The sequence below is a fragment of the Ahaetulla prasina genome, chromosome 3 (genome assembly GCF_028640845.1).
Source record: "Ahaetulla prasina isolate Xishuangbanna chromosome 3, ASM2864084v1, whole genome shotgun sequence".
Lineage (NCBI taxonomy): Eukaryota > Metazoa > Chordata > Lepidosauria > Squamata > Colubridae > Ahaetulla > Ahaetulla prasina.
The window spans coordinates 107,658,891-107,674,307 of NC_080541.1; the positions used below are offsets into that span (position 1 = coordinate 107,658,891).

Here is a 15,417-nt window from a genome sequence, read left to right on the forward strand (position 1 = left end):
TCCCGCCCACTAATCGAGGCAGAATTTTGTGGGTGTGTCCCAGGAAGAAATAGCCAATCGCTTAGAAATTTCTTGCACGCTTTCACGCGCAACGTCCAATCAAGCCTCATTTCTCTTAATTTCTTCCCATTGGTTGACAAAAGGAACTTTGGTTGCCTAGCGACGGAGCAAAGCGATTTGTTTACGGGGAGAGAGCGAGAGACAGACGAGTGGTTGCATGCTATGGAGGAGATACAGGAGGAGGCGGAGGAGATTTCTACTCCAACACCCCAAAATCTGGAGGATGTCGTTGTCCCGATTTCCCCGGAACCACAGAAGTCGGCTACGGATACGGAGACAACAGAGGCCGCGAAGAGTCTCCCTGCTGCAGAGCCGCCGACGCCGACGCCGACTCAGGAAGGAGCGGCAGACGAGGCGACCGCGGGAGAGAAGCCCCAACGGACGACCGAAGAGCCGCCAGCATTAGAAGGAGCGGACAAGGAGCCTGCGCTGGAGGAGCAACCGGAGCGCGCAACCTCGAGCGAAGGTCTGGGGGGAGCCGAAGTCCCGAAGGATGGGAAGGAGGACAAGAGGAGCCCCTCGGAGATTCCTTCTCTGGAGAAACTGGAACAAGAGGGCGGGGAGCCAGAGGCTCCCTCCAGGTTATCGCTCCTACGCGGCTTGCCCACCAGCGCCACCTTCGAGGAGGGCGAACCGGCGGAGCCGTCTCCGTTGCAGGTGGGCGTGGAACTGGGCCACAGGATCAGCCGCAGCCTCTGGGAGCTGGAGCAGAGGCAAGCAAGCAGCCGCTCCTTAGTTGTGGGTGGCAGCCCGGAGAGCGAGGAAGGCGCGCTGGAAGGAGAGACGGAGGAGCAGAAGGAGCGGCGCGCGGCCGAGGAACAGCGGCGGCGAACCGAACTCATGGAACAGTACCGGCAGCTGCTGACCGAGCGAGGCCGCCTCCGCAATTACAACACGAAGCTGCAGGGCAAACTGGCCGAGTTCTTGAACAAAGCCAAGGGCAAGGATCGCGTCCGAGAACTAGAGCACCACATCTTGGACTGGGAGCAGCGCTACAGCCGCTACCTGGCCATGTTAGAGAAGTTGCGTAGCCAGCAGGCGGAGGAGACGGCTTGGTACCAGAAGGAGATCGATGCTCTCCAGCGGTCCTGCGATCAGAAATTGACCAAAGTGGAGAGCGAATGGAAGACCTACCAGGCGGTCAAGAAGGAAGTAGCTGTATATACTATGGGGAGGCGGCTAGGGGGTAAACAAGCTGCCATCAAGGAAGTGGACAAGATTCAAGCTAAAGAACAAAGCAAGGAAAAGGAGATGACGGAGGTGAGCCCTGAATAGAGGAGGGCTGCTAAAAGCCCTATCTAAAGAGTCTGCTGTTGGGATAATTGCATTAATTTTAAGATGTGGCAGTCTTTTTTTCTACATCTTTCAGTTAACAAGTCTTTGAGATTTAACACTGAACAGGCATATATTATCTCATAACTGTAAGGTCTATTATGGGCACCAAATTCATGATTAGGAGGAATTGAAACTGGTTGAAATGTCATTCGCAGAAAAAGCAAAGTTAACCCAAACCAGTGATGGGTTGCCCCTGGTTTGGACCAGTTCGCAAGAACCGGTAATAAAACCAGTGGGAGGCTCTGCCCACTGATCTGTATGTCATCAGGAAACTTTTGCACATGGGCAGAAGCGCAAGCGTGAGCGAAGTGACTGCGCATGTGCGGTCCCATTGCAAACCGGTAGCAAAGGTAAGTAGAACTCACCCCTGACCTAACCAAACCAATTCCTGGATCGTATTGCCAGCCTTGTAGATAAGCCTGTAAAATTCCTAACTTGCAAAGTAAACCTTTACAGAAATTTACATTTTCAACTACAGATACACAGCCTAGGTTGGTACTTGTGCTATTAACAGTGACAAGATGATGAAGAATAATTAGTTCTCTTTTAGTTTATAAAATTTCTTATTAAGATTTTTGTAAAAGAACTGCTTATCTAGATTAAGTTTCAGTTTTTTCTTCTATATTCAATCCTTCACTGGTTTAACTGATGAAAAAGTTCTTGTGGTAGCAAGGATCATAATGGTCAAGGACTGTATCACAAAACTTTTGAAAGTCCAGTAAATAGTATTTGCTGGATCATCTTAGGCTTCATATTTGTCCACAACGTTGTTTCCTACTTCTAAATCAGAAGTTGGAAACATTGGGGAACTAGAGGTCATTCTTTGGGAATAGAGCCTCAGTAGGCAGAAGGAAAATGCCCTATAGTCATGAATGTGTCTTAGCTCTTTTTATTTTGGTTTCCTTTCTTGGAAATATCAGTTTAAGCTATTGTTTCTGTTCTGTGTTTTCTATAGTAGACTTTAGAAATTATTTAGCTTCTCTGCAATTTCCTTATATTTCCTTATTCTAGAATTGCCTCCCAGAGTTGGTGAGTAGTGTTTCTTGAAGGACATCACTGATTTTCTCAAACAGGTGTATTAGTTATGTTTACTGAGCCCAATTTAATGTGCTATCTATAGCATCCAGTTATTTTTATAGGCTACTATCTATGACCAGGTATTCACTTGAACTCCATTATATTCTAATTGTAAGATCAGAGTCATTGGTATATACGACAAACATGTTTGTTCAAAAGAAAATAATAGCTGAATGTGCGATTAAAAGCACTTAATTATAAAATCATTGATTCATAAAGCTCATGCCCTTGACTTGGTATATTCTAAAATTCAAAGTATAGGAAATAACCAAGCTTGAAGTCTTAGTGGTTTTGGTAGTTGTAAACAGATGGGATGATCCACATATTGTATGATGCTCAAGACTGTTAACAATATAATTCATCAGATATATGCAGTATGCCACCCAGCATCATTAACAATAATTCATTCACGACAGAGGTCTGCCTTGATGTCCAAATACTAAAACAACCATAAAGAAAGCCTTCTCTATATTCTCATCAAACGTATCTCTGATAGTGGCAGGTTGCAAATAAGGCCCTGGGCATCCAGATTAAAGTTATATCCAGTAGCATTATCTAAAAATAAGAAGTATGATGAACTTGTGATTCCTCATTTGAAAATACATAGTTTTGTTGGTTTATCATATCAACACAGTATTTCACAGGTGATCATAAGGGAAAAGTTATCTATCAAGGCCAATTCTGTTCAACCTATTTGGACTCATTTTTGCATATAGTTGGGATATGACCAAAATCTGGTGCAAGCCCTATTAAAATCAAAGATTTATCTGTGATAGTGTTATTGAACACTAAATCTAAAATCCCAAGCTCTTTTGGGGTAAATCAGTGGTGCTTATGGGAAAGTGGACAGAATTACCATGTAACTTAACAGAGATAAGACAGAGAAATTTTATCTTTAATTGATTGCAGAGGTCTTTGCAAACCATTCTTAAAGATTCTTCAGAACTATTATCCAATCTCTGATTTATAGAATGGCTAATGAAAGGCTGTGTTCTCATGGTACGCCAAACTGTATTTCAAATTAGTATTGCTCCAACATAAGACAATTATTTGGTGGTGTTATTAGACCAGTTTTTATCATTTTAGGTACGTCTTGAAAATATAAAATTGAAACACAGGATCCAAAAACTTGATGCAAGTCTAAAAGCCCAAGAAGAACTGGCAGAAGGTTTACATTTAATAGACTTTGAGCAGCTGAAGATAGAAAACCAGACTTACAATGAAAAGATTGAAGAGCGTAATGAAGAACTTCAGAAACTCCGGAGAAAGGTCACCAATACAGTACAAGTCCTATCACAAGTAAAAGAAAAACTGCAATTTGTGGAAGCGGAGAATCAAGGCCAGAAGGCTCAGCTAATGGCAGTGGAAAGTCTAGTAGCGCAAAACAGAGATATATTAACAAGGACAAAGCAGGCTCGTGATAAATTGAGAATAGACAATCAGAGGCTTCAACAGAAATGTGGTTTACTTGGAAATACATTGTTATTGAGGGACTTCGAGGAGAAAGTGGATGCTGCTGAGATACTAAAAAAGAAATTGGAAATACTGAAGCGTCATCATGCTGGATTGTCCCTTACTTGCAATGGAATAAAGATGAAAATCAAAGGGGCAAAATCTTTTCTGCCATTCTAAATGTCTTCAATGGTAAACAGAACAAAGTAATGTATGAAAAATCAAATAAAACATACTAGTGCCTTTAGATTATATTCCAGCTAGGTGTGGTTCAAGCCTCAAATCCAAATAACCATCATGAGTGCTTATATACGCAGGATAGAATATTAATAATAATAAATTCATAAATACCCTGTTAATTTATAATTGACAGTAAAAGTATACAAAGCTAAACTCATAACAGAATATTCAATTTTTAATGTAAAAATAGATTATAAGCAAATGTGGGCCATTATTAATAAATAAGCATAATAAAATTGTAAAGGGGTTAGCCGTTATTGGAGAAATTTACCTTTTTATGTTTTTAATTAGCCATAATAGGTAACCTATCTTCATTTTTCCTTGACTCTTTAATAGTATCAAAATTATTCTAGTAAATTAAAAAATTTATGTATCAACATCTTTTGAAACAATTTTTTATTTAGTTATTTGATTCTTTCCTCAATAAAGATGGTTCTCAAACTTTTTTTTTTAATGCCCTTATATGTGTATGTGTGGGAAGTAGGAAATAAGAGATGTACTCAGGAAATTCTGATAGGGCAAAGGACTTTGAAGGTTTTGGAACAGATATGCTTGTTTCTCTTGGAGAAAATTCTGAAGAGCCTAGGTTTTTTCCCACTACACGAGGAAAGTATACATTTAAACAATGCAATAACATTTGCCAGCTTGTCTGCTTTGAGTTTTAAGTAATTCAGTGCTTTGTAACTGGATTTGGTTCTGTATTTCCTATTGGTTTTAAGATAAATTATGTGCATGTTTTTAAATAAAGCTGTAACTTTTTGCAGTTTTTCCCATCAGATTTACTATGTAGTTTTTAACCAACCCATTTTTTTCTCAATCTTTCAACATAATTAGAAATGAAAAACCTTATAGGATTGGTGTCAATATTTGGAGTGTGGTTAATGAACTACAAATCCAAAACATGAAAGGCTTTACTTATCTATATTTCTATGTGAGATGGGCAAAGGAGAGTGGATGTATGGCAGCTGCAACATGTGGCTAAATGCAAGGGATAATATTTACAGGCCAGATATTGAAATATTCAAAGCATATTGCTCATACCATTAGCACTGTTAACAAAACCCAGAATATGATGGTTCCTTCACACTTTTTCTTAAAAAAGAGGGCTTTGTTGCAAATATTGGATTTTTGTGCTCCTATCCATTGTTTAGTATTGACATATTTAGTCAGGTTCTTAATTATTCCTCGCCTATTTGCTTGTTTTATGTGTCACAACCAGTAATGGGTTTCAATTTCGGCCTACTGGTTTGCTCATGGGCGTGCACTTGCAAGCGCGCACAAGACTTCTGTGTATGTGCAGAAGCTTCTGCACATGTGCAGAGACGTCCGGACGGGTGGGCAGAACCTCCCACCACTACTGCTATGGGTTCACCCAAACCAGGGCGAACCGGAAGCAACCCACCACTGGTCACAATTATTCAAATCTCAGATTTTCTTCCAACTTCTTGCACTTTTTTCCTTTGATTTCTTCTTCTTCTTTATATTAGTTTGTATTGGTTTTTTGATTAAAAAATTTAATAACAATTATATATTCAAAAATGGATGGCCTCAGATAGATGGGGAAAATAGAGCAGCTACTGTACATATATGAAAAATTTGTCATAGACTGTAGAACATGGGTGTCAAACTTGCCATGTCACATTGCCATCACTTGATGTATCGCAATGTTCTTTCCTTTCACGGAGCTGGAGTGGTGTGGCCAGCATGTGAAGCATCCAGCCCAAAGGCTGCCAGTTTTACATCCCTGCTGTAGAACAACAAATTTAAGATGAGGAAGGAAATTTCATGTTTTCAGACTAAACTTGAAAAAAATACTCTTATTCTCCCAAGTTATTAATAAAACAAAGTTTATGAAAGAACCAATTAATTCTTACAATTGCAGAGGGAGATATCTTAATTTTTGGAGGTATGAATAAAGAGATTGACTGACTGACTGAACAAATATTCAATCAATATGTATGGCTGCCTATCTCACCAAATGACTGGGTGGTGAACAAAACTTAAAAACTAAAAACAGTAATACAAAATTTAAAATACAAAGCCAAGAATAAATTACCTAAATTAATCAATGTCCTGAATACACTCAAGGCTTCAAGCTCAGGCAAAAACTAGGTATTTAAAAACTTACAAAAAGCCAGAGGGAGAATGATCCATAAGGCAGGTCTTCAAGACACTGCCAACCGGCACTCCTTAGCTACCAAGACCAGAAGCATGCCTATTCAGTTTGGTGCAGTGATTAAGGTGCTGGCTTACAAATCTGGAAACTGTGAATATTAGTCTCACTTTAGGCATGAAAGCATGCTGGGTGACTTTGGGCCAGCCATTCTCTCAGTCCAACTCATCTCGCAGAGTTGTTGTTATGGGAAAAATAGGAGGAGGAAGAAGTGCTGTATTAGGTATGTTCATCATCTTGAGTTATTTGTAAACAATATGGGATAAAAATCAGATGGGCAGAAAAACTGAGATGAGTTATTATTTCTATTTGGGATGGAACCAAACATGCTTTATTTATTATTAATAAATAATGTACTATTTTAAATTAAATTATTTTGAATTATATAGTTAAATCCAGAGAACACTGAAGAATTGCTGAGTAGTATGTTACTTCCAAGATGTATAGTTCAACACAAATATGTCTTTAATCATTCCATAATTTAAGACAAAACTAAAGAGGCAATTTAAAAAATTTAAGGTGTGGGATATGTCATTTTGCAATATACCAGAAGACTTTTCCAAGTAATCATAATTAAAACTACTAATAAAAGAGATTCAGGAATATTTTTAGCTATAAATTAAAAAAGATTTTGATTTGCCCATAGACATACAACCTAATTTCTTTACTGAATGTAGATTATAAACTTTTTAAAGGCAATACTCAAAGACAATAAATGGTTTTTAAATTGAAATGATATAACTTAATCAGACTGGACTTGTTCTGATGAGACATCAGAGACAATCTTATTGATTAAATCACACCAACAAAAACGTGGTTATAATCTTTGTTTATACAGAAAACTTATGACAATTTAGGATGGTTTATGTTTGTATTAAAAAGATGTAGCTTTTTTTTATGGGGATACAGATTATAAAGGACAAAATGCCAAGTTAATAGTAAATGGCTATTTAACACTAAATAAACACACACACATTATACAAAAGGGAAAATACAATATTGTCCCCTTTTTTTACTGGCATTAGAACTATTAGCAATGAAAATTTGTCAAGAAAATAAAACTTCTGAAATTATATGCCGATGAAATTATTCTCACAGTCACTCAACCGATACTCAATACTGTTAATAGCATATATATTGGCATAACTGTGACTAACAGTGGAAGAAAAACAATACCTGCATCTAGTAATGGTTTTAAGACCTGAAAATAATTAAATACAATAAAATGATGTATTTAAAAATAATTATTTAAACAGGTGGAAAAAGGTAAGGGCACTTGTTTCAGGAGAGGAGGAATAAACTTTCTTGAACTGCAGCCATCAAAGTTAATTTTTTACCAGAACTTAACTTTCCAAATTATTCCAATACATATTGAAAATGAGATTCACTGACTAGCATAATGAACAACATATGGTCCAATAAAAATAAAACAAGGATTAAATTTAATATTGAAAAATGAAGTGGATTGATGGCTGTAAAGTTTACTATAATGCCAGGTGCTTAATAGATTACAGAGTGGATCATATATCCTTATAGCCCTAATACAGAAGGGATGGGAATTCTAGTAAATATAAATATTTTTGGACTGATAGAATAGAAATAAACAATTTATATGAGATCATGCAATAGTAAGCAATGTATTGAACATTTGGAATCAGAATCTTGATTGCAGTCAATGACCCATCAGTGAAACACTTGAATACATAAAATAGATATTATCCAAATAGGTAACATTTGTTATTCAGCCTGCTAGACATCTTACATATTATGTAACATAATTTGGCAACACTTAAGGAATAGTCATTTGAATCTGAGAACAAGAGGTTTAAATAGAACTAATTAAGTGGCCAGGGAATTAACAGGTCCTGACAAATGTTGGCCTTAAGTAAACATTATAGTAAAGTATGTCTAAAGGTTTTTTTAGCTCCTTCACCACATGGGTAGACTGGGTTTAAACTGAACATTTGGAAATATACAGGAAAAGAATGCCTAAGAACTTTCCCTTCTTGCTTCATTATTACTAAACATTTATTCTTATGAATACACAAAGAAATTTGTTCTATGGAATCAATTAGTTTAGACTGAAAGACATTATTAATAACACAAAGATAGAAATGTTTGAGGTTCTTACTTCACAAGTGTAGTTCATTGGACTAATTTTAGTATCTTCACATAAATAGCCCAGAATCATAAGAATTGGAGAAAAAAGGAAGAAATCTAAGAGACACAATTGAATTTTAAAATCTTTTAATACATAATTTAGAGCATCTGCTAGGTCAATTTTTTAATAAATTGGTGGTGCAATATGATTTTAAAAAACCAAAAAGACAAAGACCACATGATTATGTGGATTTTAGATTTGCCACAATGGAATTTCAATGTATTACATTAACACCCAAAACTAATTAAAGAATATTGGTACAATATAATTAAAATTGATAATTTTCTAAAAACTCACTGAAGATGTAATGAGCACGTGGATCATTTTCTGTATCTCATAGCAATACTGTAGCAATTACAATTTTGAGAAATAATTCATAACAGAGTAAAACAAGTTTTCTCCCGCATAAAATTGGAAGTGTCTTGGCGATGTTTCGACGAAGTCTCATTCGTCATCTTCAGGCTTCAGCTTCGTGCTTCTGGGAGCAATGTGTGATTGCAGCTGTTTCTTCCTTTTTAACTGCTAGTGGGGGTTTGAACTGATTGGGTGGGACTGCAATCACACATTGCTCCCAGAAGCACGAAGCTGAAGCCTGAAGATGACGAATGAGACTTCGTCGAAATGTCGCCAAGACACTTCCAATTTTACGCAGGAGAAAACCCGAATAACCAAAGACCTACATATATATATATATATAATTCACGCCGTAATCACAAAATCTCCAGAATCATAAAGCCTACAAACTTGAAATTTGCCGCGTATGTTCCTCTTGGCTTCTAGGTGCTTACTAAGAAAGGATTTTTTGAAATGACCATCAGAGCATTAGTATTTCCTATATTATGATTAACACGCTCTAATGCTAAGGAGTTCTACTCCCCCTCCCCACCTGAAAAGAAATCTGTTCCAAATGCAAAACACAAGGAATTTCACTTTCAGTTTTACTTTCACAGCAGCAACCAGTGGATAGGATAGGGGAGGCTTCTGTGGGGCAAGGCTGAGGGAGAGAAGCGGGTAGGATAGGGGAGGCTTCTGTGGGGCAAGGCTGAGGGAGAGAAGGGGGATAGGATAGGATAGGATAGGATAGGGTTCTGTGGGGCAAGCCTGCGGGAGAGAAGGGGAGAGAAGAGGCCGATTGTAACTACTCATTGATTTTCAAGGTGCAAGTGTCAATTTATCAAGCCCGATCACATAGTTTCATAGCAAAGCACAGGTATCCAGGTAGTATAGGATTAAGTTATATAGGTTTTTCATTATCAGAAAACTTTTAGAAACATGACTAGAATTTTTTCTATAGTACAGTTTCATTTCATAATTTATATTTTTATCGTATTATTGATATTCAGATTTTGCTTCAAGCTTTAGAGTGGTTTTTAGTTCTTTAAAATTATGTAATTTATTCAATTACTCATTACTAATTATATAACATTGGGAAATTATAAGCACCATATTTGTAAACCCTCTTTTTATATATTTACTCATATTTTATTTTTACCTCTTTTTACTGTTTGTTTATATATCTTCTTCCAACATGTTTGATTAAAAAATAGAAAAAAATACACTGAAGGTTTATCATGGTATCATTTATCTTTGACAGATCTGGCAATTTGTTGAAATGCTGCCATTTGGTGAGTTCACTGTAAGCTCTTCTGATTCAAAGTGTATTTCTAAAAATATTTTTGAAAACTTTTATTAAGACCATGATTAGATGCTGCTACAGATCTGATGCTTTTACAAATTCTGTTTGTACTGAAATCGCTTTTTAAAGATTTACAGGATAATAATAATCTATATTAAGGAACTGATACACAATACCCAGGATGCAAATCACAAAATTAACTGCTATCACCATTCAGTTTTCCTAGACGCTTTGAATCTTTTTAGTTCTGTTTACAAAACCTCTTTAATACAAGATATCTCAGTTTGGGAACTGAGTTGTTTTCTTAAAACTGAAGTGTTTCCTGATTTTCTTGAGTTAGCAAAGCATAAGGTATGTGCATTTGGAAGTAAAAGAAATAAAAGGAACTTTTCATTTATTTGAATGCTTAGCCGTTCTATATACTTCCTTCTTTAAAAAGTGTATCAGTTTCAGCTTCTATTCAGGCAGAGATACAGAACCAAACTCCATGTAACATAACCAAACAGCATCTACCTATGCAGCAACACTAGCTATTCACACTAGCTAGTGTACTTTCAAGTATCACCTGCCAAGTCAGCACTTGCAACTATTTCTCTTTTCTGTCTAAAGATAAGAGCTAAAGGAATTTCTTTGAGGGATACAAACATAATAGTTTATATTATTCATAGATGGAAACTGATAATCACAAGATTTTTTTTAAGGTGCTCAATTTAGTGTGAGAAAAGATGGCATGAAATTAGCAAATTTTATGTTTATGCTATTTTGGACTGCTTTGTAATTGATACATATAAACTGTTATGATTCAATATGAGACAATAGAGGACTTTCACTGAACATACATTATAGCAAAATTTGATTTTACAAACCAGTTTGGGGTAAAGGTTGTCTGTTAAAAATGAATTTAACTGATGTGATTTATAATACATCAATTTACATAACTTGCATAATTAACTGTACAACTGGTGTTATTTTGTCATGCAAATTACTTAAATGGACATACATTACAGAGTTATGCAAATAACAAATTTTGGGAGGAAAGACATACAGATATTAGAAAAGAAGAAAACAGAAAACTTTTTAAAAAGTGAAAAAATGTGACAAAAAAAGAAAAAGAAAAAACACAGTATATCATTTTTCCAAGCACTTTGTGTCTTTTTTTGGACAATGTATATATTTCTATTATAATTATCTTTGTGTTTTGCTCTATTTTCTTTTTTATTATGATTTTAAAAACAAAATAAATTTAAAAATTAGGGAGGTGTTGAGAAACCAAAAATAACCATTTTATCTACTTAATCTGAAGGCAACTAAAAGTGAGGTTAAATTGAGGTTTGTTGTACTGTACAAAGTTCTCTATTTGCATAGTGCTATTTAGGAAGGAATTTTATATATTGAACAAAGACAACACAATTTAATTATTCTTTTATTTTTTTATTTGGTGTTAAGTAACTCCACAAAAAAAAAAAACAAATTCAGTTACTCTGATGTATGTGAAATCAGAACAATACACCACTTGAAGCGAAAAGGTAGAAACAAGTTCAGCCCAGGAATGAAAAACTGATACTTCAGTGCTATGGATATGCAATGTGCTTCATACCACAGTGCATTTCAGCATTTCCACTTTTAAATTATCCTTGCAGAAAACAGAAACACGAACTCACACATCCACTTTCTCACTGGAAAGCTTCAGAATTTTACCCATTCGGTTATGAAACAAATAAATATTATTTGTTATTGCCCACACATGTAACATACATTTTCAAAGGTGTTAGAATATTGAATCATAATAAAATGAACCATCCTTTCACTGAGGTGAAAGTCCAAATAAGCTGAATTTTTGAAGTGTGGGTTCTTCCCTCCCCAAATATTCCCATTTGGTTTTTCATAATTCTAACAATACTTTACATTAATCACTAGGATTTATCAGTTTTGTTCTTTTTGCTTTCATACTGACAATAATATCCTTAGTGCATGTGCCTATATAACATTTTAAAGGAAGCTCCAGAAGAAAGTAAATATTTAAACATATACCCAAAATTTCAAATAAGGAAAAAAACCTGTGAAGATTTGTAGTATGGATGCTAAAATAAAGTAGCTTAAAAGCCATTATTAATGTTATTAATGACATTTCCCTGGAAGGTACAAACCAAGCCAATGGAGTTGAAGTTTCAACTGAAAGGGTGATATACAACCCATACAAGGAGTTGAAACTGTAGATCTTCAATCTTGTACTATCAATTAAGAAAAGGCAAAAAACTTCATTCAATTCAATTAAGCTCACTAGCACAGAATAAAAATTTAAAGCCAGTTCAGCTTACCATTTCAAAGAACTATAATTGTTAAAAGAGTTTCTTGCCTATTAAAATTAATGGCTTAGCATTTTCAAGTCAACAGTAAACTTTCTGTTCTTTCTGGTGTCTTAAACATGCTGCTATTATATAGTTTTAAAATTTTAAAACTATGAAATGGTATAAACCAATATTGCTCCTCCTGACCCTTATGATTTGCATAATACATTAGTAGCACAGGGAGTTGATAGTCTTGCACAGTTACATTTTGACAGATGCATTGACTATGTTAAAATAAATGTTAAGAACAGGTCACATAAAGCAACAATCACTACTGCAATCACACATGTAAATCATGTTCCCACTCCCTCCCACAACACACAACTTACTCCTAACATTCTCTCAGGACACGAGGTTAGCTACAAATTTTACTAAATTACAACTATAGTAGTAGCTAACTGCAGGAGCCATTGGATTTATTCTGAGTGATATACTAATCCTCTGCATAAAAAATATTAAACATTGACTCTTAAATATTTCTTTTGTTGTTCAGGCCAACTATATGAAGCTCATTACAAAGTTCACTGTTCCATAATTTCCTGACAATCCAATCCTAAGTACGCTTACAAGTATGAAGTAAGTGTGCTTGGTTCAGGCTGTAGTGTCACTTGTTGAATCATCTACTCTTCAACACTGAGTCCTGAAAAAGAAGAAATACTAAGCCCTGAAAACAAGAGGGGAAAAGGGGGAATGATCATTTTTCTTCCTCCTCCTCCCTGCAAAAATGAGCAGCTTTTTTAGTTAGCTAGAAGGTAACAAACAATTGTTCCAACTCTGTTTGTTTGTTTCTATGCATGTTAGGAGAAGAGATCCTAGAATTGAAAGTACAGTTTCTGAAAATCTCTAAAGCACAGCCCTAGTATTTCTGCTCCCAAGTTATAAGATCTTAAAAGACAGGACAAGCCATACATGCTTTCCTCTCACATTCAGAAAGGCACTGATAGATTACAGTGTTAAGTATTTATCTCCCAAATCTTAAAAGCCTAAATGTGCTAAAAGATAAAATCTCTGAATAGTTGTAGACACTGCAATGCTAGTAGGATAGTAATACTGATACAGCTGCAGTTGAAAATAAAAATAACTGCAGCTAGGATGCAAAAGAGCAGTGATACTACTAAGACAATCACATGCACATCCATTCTTGATTTGACAACACAATCTACTCTAGGTCCAAATAGCCAAGGAGCTAATATTTTGGAGAAAAAGAGAAAAAAAGCTTCTAGTGGGACCATACCCCACTATTAAAAATAAAATACCAAGAAGAGAAAGATAAATACACTTCTGAATCCATTATATGAAGGAAGAACTCAATTTGTTTCTGAGTTACGAGCCTTCTGGAAGAGTTTGCCACCTCATGTTATTCTTCAAGCCATCCTTTTATCCTATAACTTTATAAGTGAGTTCGAGAAAAAAGCTCTTCTTCACAAGGATCTGTCCAACCATTTCCGCCTTCTGATGCTGCACCTTCAGAACTGGAACTGTCACTGGAGTATAAGTTCTTTCTAAAGCCATTTGATTTTATTTTAGAATCTCTAGAATCTGCACACCTTGCTTCATGCATGGAAGAAACCTATGGGATTACATTTAAAAACATTATACATTATAATTTTATAAAAGGAGAATTAAAAATCTTAAAAATCGAAATTGTTCATATTTTCATATTGTAATTAAAAAAAATGGATTCAAATTTATAGTAAGCAGATTTTTGCTGGGACTTGAGAAAAGGGAGCAAGATGGCATCATAATTGCTCTTTTCCCTGCAGCCCTTAGCACCAGTTTAAATTTCTAAGGAGCCCTCTGAGACAATGTGCTGAATGGTTCTGTCAGAAAGGGAGAGAAATACCTCCTTTATCTATTAGAACTCAGCTCAACTACTCTGGGAAAAGGCCACCTTATTCAAAGGAGCAAAGATGGGTCCAACCTATTGTTAAACCTTGGGAGTTCTGATTTATCACTATCAATCCTGAAAAATACACAGTGAGGCCTCCTATCTTAGGTTGGTTTTTTTTTCCATTAAAGCATCTTTGTCTTCTCTAAAGGGCTATGATTTGAAAAGAACTATCAATAACATCTCTACCTTTGGTCTGGGCTTCCTTTTGTTTGCTTTTGTCACACGGATGAATTGTGAATTCATGAGTAATTTGATTGCATGCCTTTAAAACAGAGGTAATTCTTGTTTAGCAGCTGGCTTGTTCAGCAACCATTTGTGTTATGACAGAAATTTTAAAAAAGTACTTTGCAACCTATCTTCACATTTATGACCTTTGCAGGTCTGTAAAGCAAAGGAAAGCTGAAATAAGATTGTAAGCATAGTCACGGTTTCACTTACTGACCTTTTAGTTAATGACTGAGTTGGACCTAACTGTGGTTGCTAAACAAGGATTATTTATCTATCTCTATCAGAAGATTTAAAATTAAAAACCATTCTCCAATTCACTCTTAATTTTACTACAAACTTAACAACATGTCTTCTATTCTTTAGCAGACATTTACATATTTTAGATCAGTGGTAGTCAACCTGGTCCCTACCGTCCACTAGTGGGCGTTCCAGCTTTCATAGTGGGTGGTAGGGGTTTTGTCCGATAATGAAGCACTTTCCTTTTTTTAAATTTAATTGACTTTTTAAAAAATTTTCATAGCATTATTTAAAAACATTTTCATTAGGTTTTCATAAAATTCCCCATGACAATTTAAATTTCTGAAATTATACTATTTGTATTGCCCGCGCATAAGTTTAGTTCATGTTACGTAAGTGAAACTAAATGGCACTATAGTGCAACCGCAAACAAAAGAGCCTCGTCCCAGAATAGCTCGCACATCTCCCCCCACATCACCCAGCTGTAACAGACAAGCAGAGCTGGTAGTCAGCGCCCCCCCAAAAACCCAATCCATGATGCACGAGAGGCATGCGCAGACGACGATACACAGCACATTA

At 35.9% G+C, this 15,417-nt stretch overlaps 2 protein-coding genes across 8 annotated transcripts in view; one reads left to right on the top strand and one right to left on the bottom strand.

Annotated features, from left to right (window-relative positions):
- Positions 1 to 178: 178 nt before the first annotated feature.
- CCDC96 (coiled-coil domain containing 96) lies at positions 179 to 8,862 on the top strand. The gene is made up of 2 exons (XM_058178895.1): positions 179 to 1,320; positions 3,559 to 8,862. Exons 1-2 carry the CDS (start codon positions 223 to 225, stop codon positions 4,102 to 4,104), a joined length of 1,644 nt encoding a protein of 547 aa, XP_058034878.1. The 5' UTR covers positions 179 to 222; the 3' UTR covers positions 4,105 to 8,862.
- Positions 8,863 to 11,565: 2,703 nt separating this feature from the next.
- Positions 11,566 to 15,417, bottom strand: part of KIAA0232 (KIAA0232 ortholog) — a 77,319-nt gene continuing 73,467 nt past the window's right edge. For 4 of the 7 annotated variants that reach the window (XM_058178889.1, XM_058178894.1, XM_058178891.1 and 1 more), the window contains one exon: positions 11,567 to 14,052. In XM_058178889.1, coding sequence (XP_058034872.1) covers positions 13,873 to 14,052 — 180 coding nt within the window. In that variant the 3' untranslated portion in view covers positions 11,567 to 13,872. Of the gene's footprint in view, positions 14,053 to 15,417 lie in introns of all 7 variants that reach the window. The other 3 variants (XM_058178888.1, XM_058178886.1, XM_058178887.1) reach the window with 1 other exon arrangement.

Bases quoted from the DNA above. Each gene is read 5' to 3' on its own strand.
- CCDC96 (XM_058178895.1), top strand. From the start codon at position 223: ATGGAGGAGATACAGGAGGAGGCGGAGGAGATTTCTACTCCAACACCC. The intron at 1,321-3,558 runs GTGAGCCCTGAA...TTATCATTTTAG, and splicing joins AGGAAAAGGAGATGACGGAG to GTACGTCTTGAAAATATAAA.